The sequence below is a fragment of the Arvicola amphibius genome, chromosome 10, assembly GCF_903992535.2.
Source record: "Arvicola amphibius chromosome 10, mArvAmp1.2, whole genome shotgun sequence".
NCBI lineage: Eukaryota > Metazoa > Chordata > Mammalia > Rodentia > Cricetidae > Arvicola > Arvicola amphibius.
In genome coordinates this window covers 25,996,063-26,020,835 of record NC_052056.1, presented here as the reverse complement: position 1 = coordinate 26,020,835, position 24,773 = coordinate 25,996,063, and the positions used below count along the sequence as shown (strand labels likewise).

The 24,773-nt window shown below is 37.0% G+C and overlaps 1 protein-coding gene across 1 annotated transcript in view; it reads left to right on the top strand.

Moving 5' to 3' along the window:
- Gbe1 (1,4-alpha-glucan branching enzyme 1) overlaps positions 1 to 24,773 on the top strand; it is a 248,144-nt gene that overhangs the window by 201,973 nt on the left and 21,398 nt on the right. Inside the window, exons 13-14 of the mRNA XM_038345354.2 lie at positions 13,344 to 13,528; positions 15,097 to 15,227. Coding sequence (XP_038201282.1) covers positions 13,344 to 13,528; positions 15,097 to 15,227 — 316 coding nt within the window. The remainder of the gene's footprint in view (positions 1 to 13,343; positions 13,529 to 15,096; positions 15,228 to 24,773) is intronic.

Below are 24,773 nucleotides of genomic sequence, written 5' to 3'. Positions count from 1 at the left end.
CCTAGCTATCAACTAATCAGCTTTTTGTTAAGAATGAGAGCAACACATTTTCACAGTGTGCAGAAGGATATTCCCATAGCATCACTCCTATGTGCAGGCTCTTCTACTTTAAAAGGTCAAATAAATGCTAACAAGAAACATAAGAATAGTTGAATCTGTTCTTATGTTTGCAAAGTTAGAAAGTCACAATTTTGGTTGCTAACAGTCCAGGTATTCACTGACCCAGATTTCCTGGGAGCTGCTGCAGAAAGCTGGATGTGGCATTCCCTTTATATACTTTCTGAAGATATATAAGCAGTGACCCTTCTTGTAAACGCTACAGAATGTGCACCTAATTTTAGCAGTCTGAATATCTTCATGGTTTCCTAAACATACCATAATGATTCAATTTCCCTGGAAGTGACAGTATCCCACTTGAATATAGTATTTTATTCTTAGGGGGAGTATAATCCTTTCAGACTGCCAGAACATATAAATATATGTAATATATACATAATAGTAACATTTCATGGAGTGGAAGGAATGAGCTAAAAATGTCTGGAAAGACACACTGGTTTGAGAGATAAGCAACGGACATGTAATGTATAAAAAGTTGCAAACCACTGCATTGCTTGTATTTATCTTTCTGTCCTCATCTCAAAGATTGCTTGTTAGATTCTGCACACAAACGAGTTCTGCAAGAATAATTGTTTCAGCTTTCTAGCTTCATGTGTAGGTTTTGTCTTTTAGGAGAGTGGTAAGAATTTTTTCTGGTTCACCCATTCCATGTACATAAAAGAACTATTAGATGAAATAGGAAATTATTCTCATATCCTTCCTTACACTGGTGTTTGTTTTCAGTTTCTGTGTTGTTGTTGTAATAATCATCCTGGCACTGAGTAATTTATACAGCATAGAGACAGAGATGATTTGCTTATGATACTGTAGGCTGCAAAATACCAGGTCAGAGGAGCTATGTCTGAGAGAACCTTTCTGGAGAAGATTCAGTTGTCAATAGTGGAAGGCCAAGAGAGAATGTATGGCTAAGAGTGACCAAACACTTTATGTGAGAAACCTGCATAAATGATGGCATGTTTAATCATCATCTAGATCACCTCTGGGAGTCCCTCTTCCCAACTTTGAGGAGAACATTCCAAGTCTGTGACCTTGGTGGTGTGTCGGGTGGTGGGGGGAAGGAGGATTGTTCAGGATGTCTTTCAAATATTAATATAAGGTCTTATTCAGTTGAAAATATTTCTAAAGTAACTAAAAGTTAAAAGATACAGTATTTTTTTTATTTTGAAAATTAAAAACAAGTTTGCAGTGACAATCAGCCTACTTCCAACTTAATTGTTTTATTCTATTTTCTTTTTTATTTTTTCCCTTGTCAATATAAGCTACTGCGAAATAAATGAGGCCCAGGGTTGCCTGAGGAAACATAACATCAAAAGGCAAACACTGAAGATAAAGAATTTAAGTTCTAATTTAAAAGGGGTGAATATGTCTGTTGCATAGCATATCGAAATCTGGTGGTGTACCACACTTGGAAATAATGCTCTTTTCTTACCTCTGCCACAATATTTTATAGCGTGCACCATTTTCTTTCAATGTGACGGCAAGTGATGCTGAAGCTGTTTTTGTTTTAAATGCATAATTTAATGAAACAAAAATGCATTCACTTAGCGTCGTTAGAGTATGTAGCGTGAACAGTAGACTAGAACTGATGGTTTTCAATCTAAGTTTGATATTCATTAGTTTTAATTATTATGAAAATTATAAAGAACTTAGAAATTAATCTTAGAAACTCTCAAAGATATTAAAATCTTGCTTGAAAATGCATACTTTTCTGATCTCTAGAGCTTGTTAATATTGTATCTGTTTCCTCTCCAGTTTATTCATCTCTATCATGTAGTAAAGGGACTGAAGCCACATTCCTGTCTTCTATTCACCTCTCAAACCTTTTAAGGGCTCCTTCTGTGTTCCTGTATGTGGGGCATTCTACTTTCTAAAGTTATACTGCTTGCAGGTCTCTATACCATGCCCATGATCCCCTGCTTAGTTGACTGGGTCTTACACCTCATATTTTTTCTCTTACTTTGTCTATTAACCATGGCTTCCTAGTCTCGTTCACCTTGTTTTCTTGTTACTCTTATATTGCAGCTGTTTCATTAGAATTTTTGGCCTTTTTTATTGTTTCCTTCCTTTACCATTTTTAGAAAGTAACTTATTTTATACTTAGATCATTTCTTTAAAAAGTTTCCAGATCAGTCTTTCAAAATCTAAACTTTAGTTTGATGGGGTCCAACCATGACTGGGTCATATGTTCCAGGGTTGAAGTGTATGGATTAGAAATGCCAGTCAGGTAGAACAGAGATGCAAAAGAAATACAGAGACATAGGATAGAGTCGGGTGGGCAGTCCAATGAATACTGAATTCACCTGCATTTATTTTCTATATGGTTAGATACTCCAGTCCAAAATGGGGGGAAGAAGGCAAAGGACTGCTTTAACATGAAACAAAGAACAAACAGAGCGATTGCCTCTTCAATACCTAAAGGACCAAGCAACTATACCCCAAGTTAAGTATTCTGTTTAGGTAGGACATGCAGAGACCACACCTTAGGTCAAACATCCTGTAGGCAGCCACTCCTTGGGTTAAACCTCCTGTTTTATCCTTGAGGAAGCAGGAATAGGCCTGACATCCCTGACTTTTGGTCAAGGTGGAGCAAATCCACCTCTATGGGCACTCTTAATAACCGAAATACCAAATAACCACCCCCGAGGACAAGATATCATATTGATAGTCACACCAACACACAGATGATGGAGCTCATGCATGCAATGAGGGCTCTTGCAACTCTGTCATATATAGATGATGCAACCATGCTGCATGTGGGTCACACAGGGTCCTTTAAGATTCCCAGGGCCACTAGGCACTTCTGCTTGAGTGCTGGTCTGCACATGTTTAGCCCTGGTACCTGGAAGTGTCAGCCATGTTGTGTGGCTGAATCATTACAATACTAATTACAGTGTTCAGTGGGTGATGAGTTTGGTGTAACTCTGTGCTTTAAAGTCTTCAATCCATTGCAGTGACTATGTCACTAAAAAGTACATAGCCTGAAGCTAGGCATTAAGGTTATACTGAGTCTGAATATTCTAATCTTTCATATATATATGTATAATATTCCAAACAGTATGATAGTTGATTTTTCCATTTTTCAAATTTGTAGACATTTTTCTTTAACTTGGGACTATACAAATTTAATGTTAGAAATGCAGTAAACAACATAAAATGGCACAATAGAATTGGTAGTGAAATAAGATGTTTTCTCATGTCTCATTGCTTTGCTATTGATGTGATTAAAAAACTATGTCCAAAGTCAGTTGCAAAAGGAAGGATTTATTTGGAATTTATGGTTCCAGAAGTTTGAGCTTAGTCATGGGTGTATGGAGCTAGTCTGAAGTAGTAAGAGAAGCTAAGAGCGCACATCTTGAACAGTAAGCAGGAAATAGAGAGGACACAGGAAATATCCTGAATCTTTTGAAGCCTCAGAACCTGTGCTCTGTGGTAAACTTTCTCTAGCAACATTATACCCTCTAATCCTGCCCAAACAGCTACCAATACAGACCACGTATTCAAATGCCTAAGGTTATGGGGAGCATCCCATCCAAATAAACCACATTTAGTCTTCCTACCCTGAACTCCAACTTTTCACATAGGCTTTTCTTTTAATGGATCTCAGAAGTAATATTAAGGTAAGTATGTATATATTACTTAATGATAGTCTAGAATGTCTGCCAAATTTTGAATATTTAGATATTCATGAGTCTTGACATCTGTCATTTGGATTGCTAAAAGTTTCTTTTTACCCCCAAATAGCTGACACATTTAATGATCCTTTGTAAAGTTTTGAAAAGTTTGAAGGAAACTTTGATAAAATGTTCACTCTTTATCTTTTTACAAATGCAGTCATATTTCAATCTCTGAAGTACTCAGAAAGCTACTGTAATATGCTACAAGTCTGGATGTTTACTGCTTCTTTTTAGTTCAATTAATTAATCTCTTTGGTATTTCCTTACTCTTTAAGTCTGCTATTACATTTACTTCTGAATATATTCCTACTTGTTGTTTAAATTTTAACAGCCATTTTACATAAAATAAATGTTAGTAAAATTTAATATCAAGTTTGATCTGTGATTTTATCATACTTCATTTCAAGTGTCCCATTCCATAATCAGAATCATGAAAGTGTATTTAGATGTGTATCATAGCAGGTATGTGGTCACTTCAATTACGTGAACTCACTTAACTGTAATTCACATTAGAGGCTACCAAACGCAAAGATGAAATATAGCCCTGCCTATATAATCAGGTTTAAGTTTCAAGACATTTGTGTACACAGGGGAGAAAGAAGAGGAACAAGGTTCTCTGTGGAAGATTCTCAATTCTACTTACTCATCATTAGACAAAACTTAGTGTGAGGCTAGGAAATGCAGGCTAGGAAAAATCTTTGTAGAGAAAGTAATTTTTCCAACTAGAAAAGGAAAAATAAGTTTTCTATCAGAACAATACCTGTATCTCAGTTGTGGGAGACAATATCTAACCTGGGTATTGGTGAATAAAATTTCAAGGCTGTATAATTGGAAGTTGCCACTAAACATACTGCGAGGAGACACTGAATTCGGATTTGTGGGCCGTGAATAGGTACATATCCATCATCTTGTCTATTGGGTGCTGGTCCTATGTACTAGGAATAAAGAAAAAATGGCAACAACAAATCCTCAGTTACTTGAGTAGAAATCACTAGCACAGTTTAAGTAACTGGCTAGCTTTTGTCAAAGCTAAAACCAGCACCAACGAAGGTACCAGTTATAGCAGTTGATGTTTGATTTTACACTGTTGTTCTTTATGAAAGTACATTGGTGAAGATGTTGTGGTTTATCCAAGTGGAGAAGAGTGGTCTTTGTTTCCATACATGCTGTGTTCACCTCTCAGGGAGATTTATGTGGGATGCTTTCAGTGCAATTACCTTGAGAATGTTAAGTTTGTTGCTGTGATTTTCAGTCTCACGTTATAATAGCCTTCAGACCTGGTTGATACACCAGTTCATGAAGTCATATTTTGTTAAAATAAAATCTTAAAGGACTTCTGTAAAGGGCAATATCTGAAGTAAGGGCCTTTCATTAGGGGAAGAAGTGTCACACAGTTCACAGTTGCTCTGTTGTTTGGAACTTTCTTCTTACTTCTTTTGGCATTTCCAACCTCAAATGAAGCAAGAGCTGATACATAAACAAGGCTAAAACTAGCTGCTGTCAGCCAGGGGACCTTGTAAATGTCAATGAAAGGCAAACTGATGCCAGTCGATTGCTTATGTTAGGATCAGGTAGTAAAGTCTGTAATAGGAACACTGACTGCAAATGAGGGGCCATGAGGGAAGCTAGCCAAGCTTCAGCACGAAAAATCCTGAGATTCTTAGAGAAGCATTCTTCCACCTTGAAGTGATATCAGGATTCAGTTAAACAAGTGGTGGCTCTTAAAGAAATATTTTCTTTCCAGCCTTCCCCCACCCACTCTGTTTTTGTATGGCACTGCACAGTATTACAAGGTTAGTTGGGTAGGGGAGTTGTTAATCTCCTTTGCTGATGTGATCACAGAGATGCGATGGTGACTTGGTGGTAGGATATCATCCTTATGGGCACAATGTGATTCACTTTTAATCCCTTGAGCTAACACCGAAGTTGTAATAGCCATAAAACAGCAGTCGTCTCCCATCTCTGACTGTGTGTGTGTGTGTGTGTGAGAGAGAGAGAGAGAGAGAGAGAGAGAGAGAGAGAGAGAGAGAGAGAGAGAGAGAGAGAGAGACAGAGAGAGAGAGTGCATGTGTGTTATCTTTCAATCAGCCAATTTGTCTTGTTTTTATGATTCCCCATTTCCTGGATCCTATCTCACCTAATAGAGTCTTTCCTGAGGTGCCTTATTCACATGCCACATAATCAAACCTCCTTCTTCCTGGAGACCTTGAGAGAAGCTTGCCTAAGGCGCTTTGTACTTAACTGCAAACATTTGGAATTCAGAAAGTTTCATAGTAACCTCTTGCTTCTATCCCTATTGTTTTTCTTTGCATGGCTTATTGTCTCCCAGTAGTCTTCAACTGTGCAATGTAAAATATGTTTAAAATATGGCAGAGAATCCCTTTCCAGTTGCTGCCAATCTTTATATTAAAAAGTGTAAGTGATTCTTAAAGCATTCTGTTTGCATAAAAATATTACCTAATTCATTTTCATTTGCTGTGTTTGTTGTTTAATCTTTGGTTTTATTATATTTCAATCGAGCTCGAGTTTTTAAAATGCATCCTAAACACCATGCAGAAGGAGTTTAAATAGCCTCAAGAGTATCTGAAACCCTGTCTTGTGGAGATACACCATTGTGAAGTAGAATGCTGGCCACTGAGAAGCAAGTTGTGGTGATTTTATCACTGTCCCCCTCCTGAGACTGCAGATGTACTTACGTTTATACACACTCCTTTGTTGCTTCCTGGTATTCTTCTTATATATTTTTATAAAATGCAACTATGCAATAATTAACTGTTGTAGACATTTATTATATGAGTCTCTTTGCCTCAAACCGAGTACTCTAAAAGATCAATTGACAATTGCTGTTCAAAGTAGTCTCCTAACGGAAGCAGACACAGTCCACTTTAAAGAAATTTATCATAAACTTAATAAATCATTGAATGTGCATTCCATACTTTCTATTCCATTAGATAGTAGAGATAATATATCTAAATATGGAGGGTCTGCCTCCTGTCTGATAGGAAAAGTAAAACTATGGCATTATACTATTTAAGTAATTAATTGTTCAGTAAAGGGAAAACAAACAAAAAGGCAAATGGCAGTGTAAGCCAAAGGGAAGCACTGAAGCCTTGTGCAGGATTTTGATAAAGGCAAACTGGACTTCAGGTAGAGCTCAGTAAAAGGGTACTTGTGTGTATGCTTATGTGTACATAGTGCTAGGTGCCATCCCCAGCACTACAGACCAGAGCAAATAGAAGTTTTTGGAGACTAACCAGCTGTAACGTAGAATATTAACAGCAACAATAGTATAACATGCAAAATACAAAGGAAGCACAAGTCAGTAATAAATATGCTTTATTCAAAATATGCTTTATTTACAGCTCTTGTCCCCTGTCTTTCCTAACACTGCACAGTCATAGAGGCTTTATATTCATATTGTTTGAAACAAGAACTGGGGCTGAATACAATGGCTAGAACACAGACATCAAATCTGAATACTAGCCTGGATGCTTTATGCTTGAATGGCTTTGGAAAGTAACATTAATTACTTTTCTGAAATATTTGAAAATGGGAATGGTTTCTGTATTGAATAATTTTTGTTAGATTTCAGGTAAATGCTATTGTAGCACATATGTATGTAGGAGGCACTTGGAATATTACAATTGCTTGTAATATTTTAATATTATTAAAATTATTCAATTTTTAATATTTTAATAATTTTAAATACCATACTTTTCTTGTAATAGAATTGTTTTCCATTTGGTAAGTAAAGGTATTAGAAATTATATAATTACTCTTCACTATTAATAGTTATATGTTTAGCATTTCAACAACTACTTGTTTGTAAGCATGTCGGCATGTCTATGTTCATTCTGCTGCATCTGTACGTAGTATAATCTCATTTTGTACTCATGAGCAGGCACTGATGGTAAAGTTTTTGCTGTTTTGTTAGCTCATTTTGATTTGACAACCTTCAGACCCAGGCACTTAACCTGAGCATTTACTTTGTCTACTGGCATGTACCTCACTCATGGATTTGAGCAAACCCGCAAATAGTTTGAATTAAAAATGGTCTTCCAAATGGCCACAGATCACTCAACAATCCTTTCCATTCTTCTTATGCATAACTGGTCAGGAGTAGACAGTAAGAACTGGGACAGAGAAACAGAATGGAACTGCCTTGCTACCATATGCCTGGCATCCATCACTGCACCACTGGGCCTTAACACCTCCACTAGCATCACTGTCATGGAGATGTGTCGCTACTCTGCCCTTATATGGTGCAAGAGAACAAACATCACCATGCCTTGTAATTAAGAGGATGAAGAGCTAGAATTTTTCATCTGTTATGCAATTAGTTTTTATATTTTTCATAGCATTCTTGAGAACACTAAATAGTGTGTACTAGTCTCTTTTTTTATTCTAATGTGTAAAATAGAGAGCATGTGAACATGAATTCCTGGCCATCATTGGGAATGGCCTTCTCGGTCAGGTACTTATTTAAATTCTCCCTGTCAGCATATCTTGAAATAAAGAAAATAGAAAGCTTAGCACAGGTATTTTCTTGATTCACTTGTCAGTAATTCAGATGTATTCTCAGATATATCAACGTCCTTTCCATTCATCCATGTCTTCTGATGTTACTAAATTACTCTTGTACATGAGATTTAGCTCCACTTGTATGGCTGCTGTACTGCTTGCATGGCTGACATCTTTTCCCCTGGGATGTCCTTCTTCCCTGCATTCAGCCATCCATTTCCCACTTGCTCTGGCTTTCCTTCTGACACTCTGGGTATTGCATTTCTATCCCAGGTGTTTGTCTTCTCTACAAGAAACTGAGTTTCTCAGTTTGTGCCTTATTATATCCAAGTCCACCACCGGGATACATGGATCCTTCCAAGCCCATATACAGTACACCCCAGAAGTCTGTTACTTTATGTTTTCCCAGGCCATTCCTGGGCCTGGTACACAGAGATGTGGGCTCCTTCATAACAAAAGTAATTTTCTACAATTCTGAGATTACTTATGAAGACTGACTGCCTTCCTTTGCTTATATAAGTTGAGTGTTAGAATAGTCTTATTCTAACCCCCAATGCTACCAAACCAGAGTCTGGTTGAAGGCAGGGGAATCTTTTATTCTTCCATTCTTCCCCACTCTTTTTGTTATAATAGCTCACATTGATCCTTTCTGTCTCTTTGACACTCTCTTGTGTCTTTTCTCCCTCTTTAGATTATAGGTTCTATAAGGGAGGGGTGATACTTGGACATGCTACATATGCTTATAAGCAGTATTAAAAATGTCATCATCTATTAGAATTTTGCACATGACCAGTATAGAACTAAAATGAACCTTGAGATGTAGGCAGCACACACAACCATACACATCTGTGTCAGAAAGGGAGGTTAGTGACTGCAAGTCTAATTTTTCTAAACCAGAAACTATCAGTTCCCGATTTGGAAAATTATTTTATCCTGCATTCTTTGCTTTGTTAAGAACACACTCATCACAGGTGTAAAATATAAAGTGATTTAAAACAGAGGACTTCTTTAAAAGTTAGTTCTCAGTACAGTTAAGCATAGAATTGGAAGGGCTTCTTTTTTTCCCTATTTCATTAGAACTGTGCATTATTTTCATGTATACATAAACTTAGGAACAACACAGACTTATATAACATCCACAGCATGGAGACCATGGTAGACTTTAATTAATTCCTAGGTAAAATTAGTATGCATTGCAGTTCAGAGAACAAAATACACAAGCCTGCTAATCAAAATGTTCAGCTAACAGAGCTGGAGCTTTTTGTTAGTTATATTGTCTTGAATTTCATCACTCTACCAGCTGGCTTCTTGTCAATTTATAGCTTGGACCTTTACATCAAACAGAAAAAAAATTAATTATAGAGAAAGGACTCCCAATAGGAATTTTGCGCTTAGAGGTTTTTCACAATTAACTAGACGTGAATGGGAAAGTGTACAGAGGAAATGGAAAGGAAGAGAAAGAACTTTGTAGAATTTACTAGAGTCATTAACCATAGCAGCATTACTCACCTGCTTCCTGGTGTTCGAAAGTTGGTTGGCCAAATATGTCAGCCTTCTCTTTTCTGAAAGCACTCAATTTGGCTAGCCTGTTGAACTCAGGGAATCATGGATGGTATGAACTGTGAATTTTCTTACAAGTTGTCCCAAGTGAGAGCCCAAAGATTGTCCTCTTCCCATCATTTTGAATTTGGTAGCATTCTGTATGTTGCACTACTGATCATTATCATAACTTAATGAGCCTCAAGATGCTTTGTTGGTAAGTGCCTGGTTACTTGTAATGCCTATCTGGACTCAGAAGTAGTGTTCTCAAGTGTCCTTGTCATTGCCTCAGGGTCCGAGGGGAATTTCCAATGTGACTTTTCTTAGCCTCTTAATCTGTTGGGATAAACAACCAGCAGTTTTAAAAACTGCTCTTTGCTAAGTCCAAGGTCCTCCCAACTCCCCCCAGGTCCAGGAAGGTGATCAACCAAGCTGAGAAGGCTCCCACAGAGCCCGTCCATGCAGAAGAATCAGAGCCCAGCGCCATTGTCCTTTGCTTCTCAGTCAGCCCCCGCTGTTGGCCACATTCAGAGAGACGGGTTTGGTTGCATGATCCTTGGACTTAGCATAGAGTGGGGAACCCTGATGGCTCCTTGGCCTTGAGAGGGAGGGAGGGGAGGTATGGGTGGAGGGAAGGGGAGGGAAGGGGGAGAAGGAGGGGAGGGAAGGGGGAGGAGGAGCGGAGGGAGGGGGGAGGAGGAGGGAAGGAGATGGAAATTTTTAAATATAAAAAAAAATAAACCATGAGAAAAAAAAACTGCTCTTCTTCATAATTTCTTTTTTATGTTGCTTAGAAATTCGTCCTTGTGATCCATTTTCCTAATTCCAAAAGATCCAAATAGAGTATATCTTTCTCAAATCCATTAAAGGCTAAGATGCCTAGCAAGTATAAAGCAAACCTTTGCATTTATATATATATAGGAATATATATAAATACACATAGGATATGTTCCATAGGATACCAGAGAGGCATCCAGAAGCTGATGAGCCCAGGTTTTGAGTACCTATCAAATTAGTCAAAGTGCATATAGAAATAACATGGAATGCATACATAGTATTTATATGTGATTTAGAACAGCATTTTCCATTTTGTTAATTTTAAATGCTTATGCAGACTGAATTGTTCCCAGTCCACAGAGCTGTCTATACTAAAAGAAATTCCATCTTCTTGGACATGGTAAAAATACATAGGTTTCTGATCATTTTTAATATACAGCAGCCCTTAGTTATCAGCTCATTTCGATGGTCATATTTCACTGTACTGTCTCGAGTAGTACCATATTTCCTAAATAATTTGTAGACCACAACTGAGGAGAACATTTTTTTAACTTTTTGTAATAATAGTATTTTTCTTCATTAGGTGTGTGAGCCGAGAGCTCCTAACAGGCTCTTTTCAGGGTTCGTAGTTCAGCCTGAGAATGGCTGGCTGCTATTCCAAGGTCACCTTCAGAGTCTTCACGTGATTTACTTCCATTCATTTTGCACTTGTGTTTATGGCTTTGAACCAAGAAATGAAATTTGATGTTGGGTTTGCCTACATTAAACTTAATTTGCTGCAGGTCAGCTCATTTACAACTGTAATAGCATGAACAGCCACGCTGTACAATGTTTTCTGTCTGTAGCCACTGGTCCAGTTTTTCTACTTTTGTTGTGATTGTTGTTGTGCAGCTTTCTGGTCCTTCTGATTTAAAAAGATGCCTCTCTAGGGAAGAATTTTTAAAAGGCCTCTGTGAATCTAATAGAGATCAATATGTAACGACTTAATAAGAGTTTTATCATATCATGGCATTCTATTTTCCTATTAGAAATTTAATTTCATGTTCTGTATTAAATATATATACCTATTAGTTTGTATTTTAAGTAACTGAATTTATATTTGATAACATATTAAATGAAAATTACGATGAATACAAAAATCTCATTTGGGTTATGACACTAAATATTTGTCCAGAATTTATTTTAAATGACCAATGGGTCCAATTTGGGCATCACATGTATTCCTAGATATGGGGCCATTCCCTATAGCTTAAGGCCATACCTTTAAAGAAAAACAGGTTCTCCCTCCCAGGATACCATCGCATTTCCTTACCTCCGCTAGAGAGTAAAGGCTCATGAATGCTTCTCTCTCCATACTATTTCAATTGTTTCATCCTACATGGATTTCAAGTTCGAGCGCAGTAGTCTAGTCATGTCCAGAATAGAGTGATTCTCTCCAGTTCTTCCTGACCTCTGATTGTTCCGATTTTTCTGTTCCCTCTTCTGAGATGGTCCTTGAGCCTTGGTGGAAGGTATGGTATACATGCCCATTTGTGGCTGAGTTCTCCACTGCCATTTACTCTTTCTGAAGGAAGATTCTCAGTGTAGCACAAAGGGGCCCCTTGCTTCAGTAAGCATCTTAAAATCAGTGTAGGTTCACAGAGGCAGAAACCTGTCTTTGCTCTCAAGCACTATGTACACATCATAAGAAATATTTTCATTTAGAGTGAAATATTAGAATTTAGTGAACTGCTTGCAGATAGTTTAGTTTTTATGAAATTTTTGTTATTATGAGTCTTGACTTGAAAATGCCAATTGAAAACTGCACAGTCTCTTGGCAAAGTTTACTACGTAATGCAATTCCATGGTAGATAATTTTGAATTGCATTTGGCTTCTGCTTTTCATCATTATAACAAAAATCATATTTAAATGAATTCCCACCCAAGTGTCTCAGTTGTACACACTACACATGAACCAAATTATAGATATATGTCTAAAGTAACCAGGAAACCTGAGAAAGGAATACGGACAATTAATAATACTAGTGATAGCTTAGATAGACACAGGACATTTGTAACATGTGTGCATGTGGTAGTGTGGTAGGAAGATCCTTAATCAGCTGAAGATGGAGCATGGCACTTCAGAGACTAAATGTGATATTTTCTGTTTTGTATTGCTTTGTTTAACTTTGATGTTGGTGGTGGTATGGTTGTGGTATGGTGTGTATGTGTGTGATGCATGTGAGCATATGCCTCTTTGTGCCTATGTGTACACAAATGAGGGCAGAAGGAGAGAATCAAGTGTCTTTCTCTCTTGCCCTCTTCCTTACTGCCTTGAGTCATGGATTGTCATCCAAGCAAAAGCACTCCAATTTGGCCACACTGGCTTTCCACTGTGCTATAATTATCTGCCTATATTCACCCGGTGATGCCAGGGTTATAGCATATGCAGCCATGCTTGGCTTTTTTGTGTAGATGTGAGAGATTTGAACTCACAAACTCACGACTGCACAGCAGGCACTCTTAGTCCGTGAGTACTTCTCCCGAGGCCTGGAACTTTCTGTTTGTAAAGAAGACACCTACGTTGTCCACAAGATGCCGCTCTAGTAAATTAGACTCTAAATTGATTTTTAAATAACTTTGAAAATAGGTAATTATGGAGTTCTCTTAGTAATAAATGCTACTGTTTCTACCTCATTTTTAAACTTTCAAACCTTCCTGTTTGTTTGAATACAGGTAATGAATTTGGCCATCCTGAGTGGTTAGACTTCCCAAGGAAAGGGAATAATGAGAGTTACCATTATGCCAGAAGGCAGTTTCATTTAACTGATGACGACCTTCTTCGCTATAAGTTCCTAAATAACTTTGACAGAGATATGAATAGATTGGAGGAAAGATGTGGTTGGCTTTCAGCTCCACAGGTAAGCTCTTTACTCTGAATGTGATGTTTTAGTCACCAGTGCTGGGCATGCCTAGAATGGCAAGCGTTTTAAATCTGCATGCAGACCTTCTGAGCGGCGCTTCATTATTCAGTGTGTAGTGCCCTGTAATGTACTGGAGTTGTCAAAACATGTCACAGGAGTCTCTCCAATAGATAATGAAAATGGTAAGCATACTGCCCTGCTTAGCTTCCTGGTTAGTTGGTTGTTGTTGTTGTTTAAATTTAATAATTTTCATTTCAGTTGGTTAAAAATAAATGGCAGACACTCTGCATGAAACCCATTTTGGAAATTGCTGCAGCAACATCTTAATTGTTTTGACTGGTTTTCCTTTGTGTAAATAATTATGCTGTCATAAAAAAACGACTTTGACAACACCTAGATTTTTTTTTTTATTCCTGTTTCCCCTTCTTAACTGGTCTCTAGCTTGTCATTCCAATAGATGCCGTTTATACCTGCGTGCTGTGCTGTATTTTGCATGAGTCTGAACTCTCTTTGGAATTAAAGACTCAGTTTTCAGTATGTTTGAGAAAATGTAATTAACAGGTGCAAATTTTATACAGGCTTTTAGTTTCCTCTTGCAAAAATTAGCATATAGTATGTGTTAGTTATAATCCATTTACTTTCTACTGATACTGTTTGAAATTCCTGGTGATGTGTTTTCACCTTAGTGTCTATGGTTTGCTTGTTTAGTGACTGAACAAAGGTATTTGTATATTCAGTAAGACTGGTTCCCTGATATGCAGCCCTGCTCATGTTTATTAGAGATGCCATTTCCAGAAGAAAGAGCAAAATGATGCTCCTTTTTTCAGGAGGAACAAAGTTGAATACCAAAAGGCACACTGTTTACTCTGGAGCTGTAGTTCTCCCTGCTAAATTACCAGGAGAGATGATGCTGATAAACATGGCAATAAATCTCCAACACTAGAGTTGGGGCAAAGTGGAGCCGAAGATGCAAAGGCTCTCCAAGCTAGCTGTAAACAGAAATCAGGGAGAGTGCAGATGTAATTTATTTTTAGACCTTTTCATATTATTAAGAAATATCCCTGGCATATTGCAGTGGACTTTGGGTTGCCGTTGAGTCTCTGCAGAGTTATGTAAAAATGTATGATTTTTAGAATAACTATAATTTTGAAGCTGGATATAACCTTATAGTAAATTTGAAAAATAATTTTATTTCTGTTACCTCATTAATCTGGGTACTAAAGCAGAGTCTTAGGAAAATACACTTAAGCCTAATATACACAAATAGTATATACTGGAAATGCCATGTTTGTTTGTTTGTTTCGGTTTGGCTTTTACTTCAGACTTATCCACAACACTGATCCTCTAGGTGTGCTCGCACGGTGGAACAGTGGCATTCTTATAGTCTTTAAGCTGTTTTTTGATATTATTTGGCAAATTGTGACATGCAAAAGTATAGAGATCAGGGATTTCATTTTGTAATAATAATGAACAGCACATATTAAGAATAAAATGAGCCTTTTGGAAATGGTTTCCTTGCAGCAGCATCTCAGAGTGATTTAAATGTAATGTGTTCATTCTTGCAGGCCTATGTGAGCGAAAAACACGAAGGGAATAAGACCATCACCTTTGAGAGAGCAGGACTCCTCTTTATTTTCAACTTCCACCCGAGCAAGAGCTATACCGACTACCGAGTTGGGACGGCACTGCCAGGGAAATATCCTTTCCTCTACTAGTGAATATGGGTGTTTAAATTCAGTATGTCATAGTGTAAGTACATTTTTTAAAGGCTAACATGGATCTCAAATTCAGTTTCCTCCTGAAAAGTAAGGGACTTGAGGTAGTTAACGTTGCCTATCTTATTTGTACTGAATTATTCATGAACTTTGCTTCATCTCCGAAAACTACAATTCTGGAAATTTTTGAAAGTGGTATTTTGTTCTAATAAGCAATTAATCCACACTTCGTTTTTCTATACAAAATCTTTCATAGTTGCCTCTGATAATTATCTCTACCCCTCATCATTGACTAGTGAGAAAGTGTATATAACTCAACAGTCCTCCTTTCTCTGTCTCTTCTTAAATTTAGGACATGGCTCACTTTTGTTTATCAGAATTGACAGGGAAATAGGTGGGGCAGGAAGGGGTTGAGCAAGAGAAAGAGCAAGGAGAATGTTTCTGATGTTTGCTGCTTACTTATGTCTACAGATATCTTGGCCTCTGATTTAGTCCCTTCTTATATACTTTTGGTATGCTGCCCGACCCTTACTGGAGCATATATGTATAAAACCAAAGTATTCTGTAAGCTATAAGGTAACGAGTGGGAGAGAAGCGAATGTGTTCCATGGGGAAACACGACAAAGAAAGGGTAGAGAGGTAAAGAATGATGAGCCTACAGCTTGGGAATTAGCATTGATATGGTATAGTAAAATGAGGAAGGCCATTCCATAGCTGGAAGAATAGACCATCCTTAAATAATGGGTAGTACAAAAGATTAAGGAATGGTGACTGTAATAAAGCTGACAGCACCAATTGAGATCATGTAATAGAGGATTTGAAGATGTACATTAATTAGTTTCAGCCTTTTTCCTGGAGTTTATGGTACATGGTTGAAGGCTTTTGAACTAGAAAGTCACTTGGCAAGAATGTATGTACTAGAGCAAGATTTCACATCTGAGTCTATAAAAGATTACAAGAAAAGAAGACTGCAGTCCCAGGTTAACCATGGAATAGTGCGGAATACCTAAAACATAGGTAGGCTTGAAGTAAGGTGATGGAGAGAGATTAACAGTCAGCACATGTAACTCTCCCTGAAGTGAAAGGTCTCAGAACCTGTAAGGGGAAGTAAAAAGTTTCATTTTATTAATTTTTATTTTAAAATTTTTATGTAATATATTTTGATCATATACGTCCCTTCCTTCAATTTATCCCAGATCCTACCCCCCCAAATCCCTATCCTCCTAATTGTATATACTCGCTCAGTAAACAAAAAAACAAAATAGACAAACTAAACAAGAAAACTAATAAGATAGGAATATCCAAACAAAGCAAAAAAATTCCACAAAAAAAAAAATCACATGGGTTCCATTTTATTTTGACCAACTGCTCCTAGCCATGAGGCCTGCCCTGGAGTGTGGTTGATGCAGCCAGTGATACACTAGAGAGAACTGATTTTCCCTTCTCCAGAAGGTAACACTGTATCTCCTTGGTGAGCATGGAGTTTGTGTCTGCCTCTCCTTCTCATTGCAGAGTGGTGGTGGTCGTGGTGATAGTCTGTTTTGAACTGTATGGGACTTGTATGTTTTATGACAGTCTCTGTGAGTTTATGCTCATCCATCCTCTTTGACTAGAGGACTGTATTTCCTTGGAGGCATTCGCCATCTCTGGCACTTACAGTCTTTTTCTGTCCTCTTCTGCATAGGAGGTCCTTGTGCTTTTAGAGGAGGGGTTTGATAAAGACGTCTATCTCACTTAGGGCTTAGTACTCCAAAGTCTCTCATTCTCGGCACATTGTTAATTTCCGTGTACTGCAAGAACTTTATCTGATGATGGTTGAGCAATGTTCTGGCCTGTTGGTATAGCAATACCTTATTAGGAGTCATTTTATTGCTATGTCACTTTAGCAGAATAAGAGTCATGGGTGTTTTCCTTAGGCCTATTGCCTATCTAGTCTTGGGTATTGGTTTCATTTCAAGGTATGAGCTTTAAATGCAATCAAAAAGTGGTTAGTGGTTTCTTCACAACATTGGTGCCACAATTTTACAGGCAGATTGTAATTGTAGGCCATGAGGTTTGTACCTGTGTGATAGTGATGATTACTTTTCTCCTCCAGTAGCATGTAAAATACTTTCTGTAAAGATTCTAGTTGGGCATAGTAAGTGTGTCTTTAGCAATGGGTTTTATTCATGTTATGGGGAGCTTTGGTGAAGTTTTGCAGAACCTATGGGACTGCTTTGGCCAATGACTCTACATGATGTAACACATTCCTGCCACTAGATATTTTACTTAGTGGCTTAAGATGTCTCTTTATACACTTAAAAATATTTAAAAACCTGCTGATTTAGTGTATTTTACTATAATGTAGATTCTTTTCTGAGACAAAGGATTAAGGAAGTGCTTCCACGATACACTTGCCCCACCCCTCATGATTACCCACCTTTAAGAAGCAATTGACCTTAACTCGGAGACTAAAACCATACTGTCATCTTGGTTTTGTGAAGTTGTGATCTGCCTACCCATTCTATGCCTACCATTTCCTCCCTGTTAATAAAGTGACTGCTAATGAAACAGTTTTATATTCTAAAAATGTGATTCACAAGATAAACATGGAAGTTCTTAGTTATTAAAGACAGTGTCTTTTAAACTACCTCTCTCTAGCCTTCCTGTTTTTAGACCAAATGCTTGGAGTTCCATCCATCTTCTGTTCTTTCCTTTTCTTTTCCATTCTTTCCTTCCTTCTTTTTCTTCTTTGTCCTTTAAAAAAGGAAATTCTACTTCCATCCAAGTGAAGGTGCCACATCTAGCAGCACAGTTTTTCAGACGTAGGCTGGCAAGGAAAGATCAGTTGACACATTCCTGCATTTCCAAGCTAAACCTGTTTCATGAGTAGACGTAGAATGCCCCTTCTCTACCAACAGCAACCATACCACACCTTCTGCTCCTGTTATATGCTCATTCAAAGTCTTGTGCTTTTCTTTAGATGCCCTAGTATAATATCTTGTCTCTTTTCTTTATTCAGGTAATAATTTCAACTCAAAATTCCACATATTAGCATGAGAAAGCACAGTGGTTATTAGTTTTTGCCCTCTAATCTTTTGAGAGATTTGATAAAGGAACTCTGCAGTGTGTGGTTCTCCATTGCTAATTCCTTAAGAGTCTACCATATTCCTTAGGCAAAATCGAGATATCTTCTTGCAAATTTTGTTGTTCCAAGCTTAACATTCTTTTTATAATCTACAACATCATTCAAGTCTCATTTTTTGGCCTTTAATCTTTTATACTTACTCTTTCTTACTATTGCAGAATGACTTTAGATACAGAAATATGAATAAATTAAGATTGTGTTATTATATTTCAAACTTTATTAAAATGTTATATGATTATTGGTTTTTCTAGCGTGTATTTGAAATGGAGATAGTTGCTATGAAGATTCCTCAGTGTCAAGACTGGTTGCCTTTATCAAGTAAAGAAATTATTCAGATTCTGAATTCCTAAGAAACTGAATATAATACCAGAAAAATCTCAAGTTTCTTCAAAAGTCATTTGAATTTCTTCTGTCATTATGAAGTACAAGTATGTTGTAGATAACATGGTTGAATTCTCAAGCAATGTCAATCTTAAACCTGTGTGTCTTTTGTCTTCTATATCAAATGGCAAGGCATCAACCTGACTCATATCTCTGGAGAACTCATGGTGGGTGTCTCCCAGAGGTTTGTAAAGGGAGCTATTTTGGGGGCAGGCAGGGGAGGAGAAAACTTTAAGTATGTATGCTTTTAGCTATCTGTCAAAATAATACAAAATTTGGAAAATAGGGCTTATTTGTATCAATACAATAGGTTTTTAAATAAGTTAGTGCCTATGTCTAGGAGAATAGCAAAAATGGTATAGGAGGATCTTCTGTCTATGTGTTACTCTCATTGGTTAAATAAAGAGACTGCCTTGGCCTAGTTGATAGGGCAAACTCAGGCAGGCGGGCAAGACAGAACAGGATTCTGGGAGGAAGAAGGCAGTGTGGCAGTCACCATGGTTCTCCTCTCTGAGACAAACACTGGTTAGACTCATGCCGATAAGCCACAGTAAAGTGGCAATATGCATTAATGGAGATGGGTTAAACTAATATGTGAGAGTTAGGCAATAAGGGGCTGGAGATAATGGGCCAGGCAGCAATTTAATTAATACAGATCTCCGTGTGATTATTTTGGGTTAAGCTAACCAGGCGGCAGGACAAAAAACAGGCCCGCTCCACAATACAACACAAAACCAATAACAGAAAGCCTTTCCCTACACTCTTGCATCATATACTATTTCAGTATATCAATCCCAGGGTTCTTCAGTATAGTGGATAATGGCAATGTGGTGATGCATAGCACAGACCTCAATGTACTTGGTCAACAAGCAGGTTTCACATTGCATGGTTAGGAAGCTAGAAGTTATTTTCCAGCATATTATCTTATCTTGTGGTTTCACATTGTTCATCTGCAAAAAGGAAACACAGTATCCTTTATATTTAATGTATCCCTGTTTCATTTCTTCACCCAGAATAGTATATGGTGAGCTCTAAATCAAAATTAAAACCTGTGAGGCCCTTAAAGAAAACCTGTTATTTGTAAGCCAGAATACAAATGGTAGTTCCCCTTTTTTAGGTAATGTAGGGGCAAGTTGTATTTTGAGCTCCAACTTCTGAAGGCCTTCTGCTTTTCTTTTACATATTTACTTTTATATCCTTGTGCATCCTAGAAGGAGAAATGTATTCGCCTCATGTAACAGGCCAGTAGGCAAGCCTCTGAGGACCTGAGTCTTTTTCTCCAGCATGGGGCTGGTAAAATCAAGCACTGTGTTTATTATAAAGTCAGTGCCCTTCTAGTAATCTTGTAGCACATTTTCCTTTATTTTTGTATTTCCTACATGTGTTTTGACATGATAGCAATGGTGAGATTAGTGATTATCATCTCTATAATGTTAAAAATTGTTTTGATACAATTTTAGAGAAAATGAGTTGCATTAGAAAATTGTACAAAAATTTGTGGCAATATGCACATTTTCCCATTCACCTGATCTCTTTTCCCACCTCCCAGTAACCTGCCCCATATTCTTCCTTAGGAATTTTTCTTTGTTTCCTCTGTAACCAATGTCTACAAAAAGGAAAAACTATTCTTTTAAAGTAAAACATAGGTTTTCAGGTCATCTTCTTCTCTTGTTCTTGTTTTCTGTATTCTGGAGTGGAATGTAGATGCACACAGCTTTATATGTAAACCCTTCTACTGTATCCAAGTTTACTGTATAATGGTACATGCAAACTTACAACCTCAAATGTTATTTGTAAGGCATATGCCTCTGTCTTTAAAAATGAATATCAGTCTGAAAGAATACTCAACGGAACAGTCACTGGCTTTAAAAGGTGGGCATGATCGTGAAAATAGCATCCTTTTTTCCACATGGCATTTCAGCTGTCACAAGATCAGATGCTAAAAGAAGCCATCATAAACATGGCTCATGAGAAGTATCTGAACGCAGGCCAAAAATAGTTAAAACTAAGGGAACAGATGAGTAAATAGTTGGATTTGACTTGAGATCTTAAAAATATTTTTATTAAACTGCTGCAAGATGTGCCTTTTAGAATGTAAATTCAGAGTATGACATTTGCAACCAGTATCCAGGTTTTCTAATGAGCAAATAATGTCATTTGGATGACTCACTGGAGTGTGATTGCTGAAGGCAGGGCTTTGCTGTGTTGCTTGGTTTAGAGAAGGTTCTGAAGTGTGATTATATAACACTGTTACACAGAATCAGGACTTTATGAAACAAATAAAGGCAAAGTAATTACTGTAAAATTAATTACATACCACATTGTGTCAAGAGGGTACTGTTCATGTGAGGGATAATTTTTGAATTAAAGAAATAGAGTCTAGATTCGCCTTTTTGGTGTTTTGGTTATAGAATTTTGGAAAAACAAAAAAAAAAACATTGAAAAGGGTGCCTTCTGAAATGTTTAACAGGGATATAGAGCATCTGTACCCATTTTTTCTCTTTTATTTTGATGATCAAAATATAGTTACTATCTTATTTTTAGATTGGCCTAATACATATATGATTATAGGCACTAATACATAAGCAGCCCTTTACTGTGTGTGCATAAACACAACCTTATTTTAGATTTTATTTATTTATTATGTATACAGTGTTCTATCTGCATGTATGCCTCGATGCCGGAAGAGGGCACCAGATCTCATTATAGATGGTTGTGAGCCACCATGTGGTTTCTGGGAATTGAACTCAGTACCTCTGGAAGTAACAGGCAGTGCTCTTAACCTCTGAGCTATCTCTCCACAACTTTTGTATTGTTTTGCAGTGTGGTGATGAGGAAAGGAGGGGTAGTTTTGTTCCAAATATCTATTGTAGTGCTGTGAAATACTCAAGAGCATTTCTGTAGTATTACTTGTATGTCTCTAATTCATTAAGTATCTCCTGACTTAGGAAATTCTTAGACAACAGCTCAGATTCCTGTCATCCATTTTATGCTTTTTAGGATGAAAATGAATTTAGGAAATATTATAACCTTTAAAAACAATGCATATTCACCTGATGATATATTATCATTAATTGAAGGAGGTGGTTTCACCAGCTTCTAATAGGAAACTTCACTGGGGAAACAAACTCCTCTTAGAGATGGGTCACATGCCCAGCAGTACATGCCCAACAGAAAATGAAGTCTGATCTTTTTGTCTCCCCAAGGCTCATGTAACTGTTGCACCCTCCAGATGAAGTAGATATTGTGTGATTTTGTTATCTATAAATGCATAAATTTGTTCTCTGCTAGAATAGTGTCTACAATATTACTTTCTGGGGGTTCACGTTCATCTCTGCCATTTATTTGTAGTGAGGAAGTAGATTGTTGTATTTTCATTGTTTTCACTGTCTTGGTATCAGAGTGGTAGGCTGATGTGTGGAGAAGTCCTGGGAGTGGTATTGTTTTATTACATTTTATCATATTATGTTATATTGTATTATACTTATTAGAATACTTGGACTCAGCAGATAGTCTTCCTCACTATGGTCTGAGCTCTCTTTTCCAAATTATTTTTTCCATGTCTAATTCCCCAGCTCATTAAAACATAATAATTCCTTTCACTCCTTTAGAGTACTGTAACTAAACATTGTCTGCTCCTTGCTAAGTCCCTGCCTTATTCCTGTACTATTTTCCCAGCTTTGCTTCTTATCACCTGTCTTTCTCTATTTTGTAGGAATATTTTAATGTTTTTTTTTACTTCCCTCCCACAATTTCTTTGTGAAATAACCCCTCCTACCCATCAGTTCTCATCATTATTTCTCTCTTCTGCCATCCTTGCCCTGAAGAAATGGTAGGTCCTCTTAAACTCCACAGTCCACACTATGATAGCATCCCCTATTTGGCCAGAATCCTTGACCTCTGCTCTGTAACTAAAATATGTACAGGTGGGTGATGAAGAATGAGTGTTAGGGATAATGGGAAACATGGACTCTGGTTTTTTAAACATAGAATTCAAAGATGAACTTTGCAGACTATTCAGATCAAACAGAATTGCTTTGGTGAGGAAGTCTCTGTGCTTATTTTAAAATTAGTGTCAGAAGTCGAATTTCCATAGCACTTCATAGCCTTCCATTTACATTGGCCCATGCTATCCTCACATTATGTCAGTAAGGCTGGTCTGGTCTAGTGCTCTTATCCTTAATCTACATATGAGGATCAGAAAGATTCATAACTTCTGAAAGGTCAAAGTCCTGGTAAGTGAATATATGAAATTTAATCAAGTTTCTCTACGTCAGCACAGTTTGAGATTTGGATGACAAACCATCTTTTTCTTGCCTTTTAGAAATAATGTCAGTGTGCATAAAGCATACCTCACTAGTTAGAATGCTCTTTTTACTTGTGTTCTCGTCCCCTCTTTGAAAAAGTTAATAGCACCTCTGACTAAATTTTTTTATGGGGGATGGGTGGCTATCTTATACTATCCTAGTTTGCAACATTCAAAATCATAGCTCAATATGAATGCAGAATATTTATATCTTTACTAAAGCATAACTCATAAATTAAGATTGTATAGATTATTTCTATCTTGGTACACAGATGTTTGTAAATTCTTACCTCAGGCACCCTATGTAGTCTCCACCTCAGAGAATTACTTACTGCCTATGTGTTCATAAGTGTGGTGAGAATACCTATAAGGAAGGCTCACAGTTAGTTTTACTTTCTACTCTATTAGTAACCAAAGTTATTATGCTTTGCATTCACTCTCCAGAGTTTCTTGACCAAAAGCCTTCCATTTTTCCACATCTCACATTTGCCCTACAGCCCACAGCAATCACTGTTCACCTCTCTTAATAATTCAATGTGTTTAGATTCTCCATGTAAGTGTTATTGTGTAATATTTGCTTTGCCATGGCTTCCTCATTTCCCTTAGTAGACTATCTCCTGGGACTGCAAACCATTTCTTTTTGTCAAATATTCAATTACAGATAAACACTGAATCCATTCAATTTTGGACATTGAAGTTGTTTCCTTTTCTTAACTATTTTAGACAGCTCTGCAGGGGCTTGACATCTACACATTGTTCAAACTGCTTATTTAATTTTCTTTGGTTATATCCCTATGAATGGATTGTGAATTATGGTTGTGGGTTTTTATTCTATTTTCCACAGTGTCTGTAAGAACTTATAATGGCACCACTTTACTTTACATCCTTGCCAGATGTCATCCTTGCACTTTTGGTAATAGCAATCCTAACACATGTGTTGTAATGTACCTAACCTTTGCTTACTATTTCTCCAATAATTGGTGATGTTGAGCACATTTTTCCATTCTCCTCCACAAGGAGATCCAATTTCTCCACCACAAATTGTAGAATAGATAAATTCTTCTCTACTGAGTACTCCTGGTACCATTGTCAATGATTTGTAGACTAAGTAGTTTGTTCCCATGCTCTCTTATGTGACTCTTTGGTATATATAATATATGTGTTATTAACATGCTATAATGATCTCTATAGCTTTAAATTGAACTTTGGAACCTGATAGTAGGATGGTTTCAACTTTTTTCTTTTTTAAATTGATGTTGTGTGTTCCAGATAATCTATGGTTTCATATACATTTTAGAATTTTCCTTTATTTTTCTATGACTAATGTCATAGGATATTGATAGGTATCACATCATGGCTATTAATTGCTTTGAGTAATATCACCATTTAACAGTATTAATTTCATTTACATGGGCGATCTGTGTGTTGCAGTCACTTTATTTCCTGAATATCCCATAATTTATGGGGTAAGTATTTTGGCTTCTGTGCTTACACTTGAATTATTTGATAAGTTTTTTTTTTCCAAATGTCATGGTAACCACAAAACAAAAGCAGAAAAATTGGTGGGAAAAAAATAAGGAAAATGTAGTTAGAGATTTTTCTGTAAGAACAAAACAATATAAGGTTATGCACTGAACCCAACCAATATTCATTCCACCAAAAGTAAAACGATTTGCTGTTAGGGAAAAAAATCTCATCTAAAGTAAATATTTT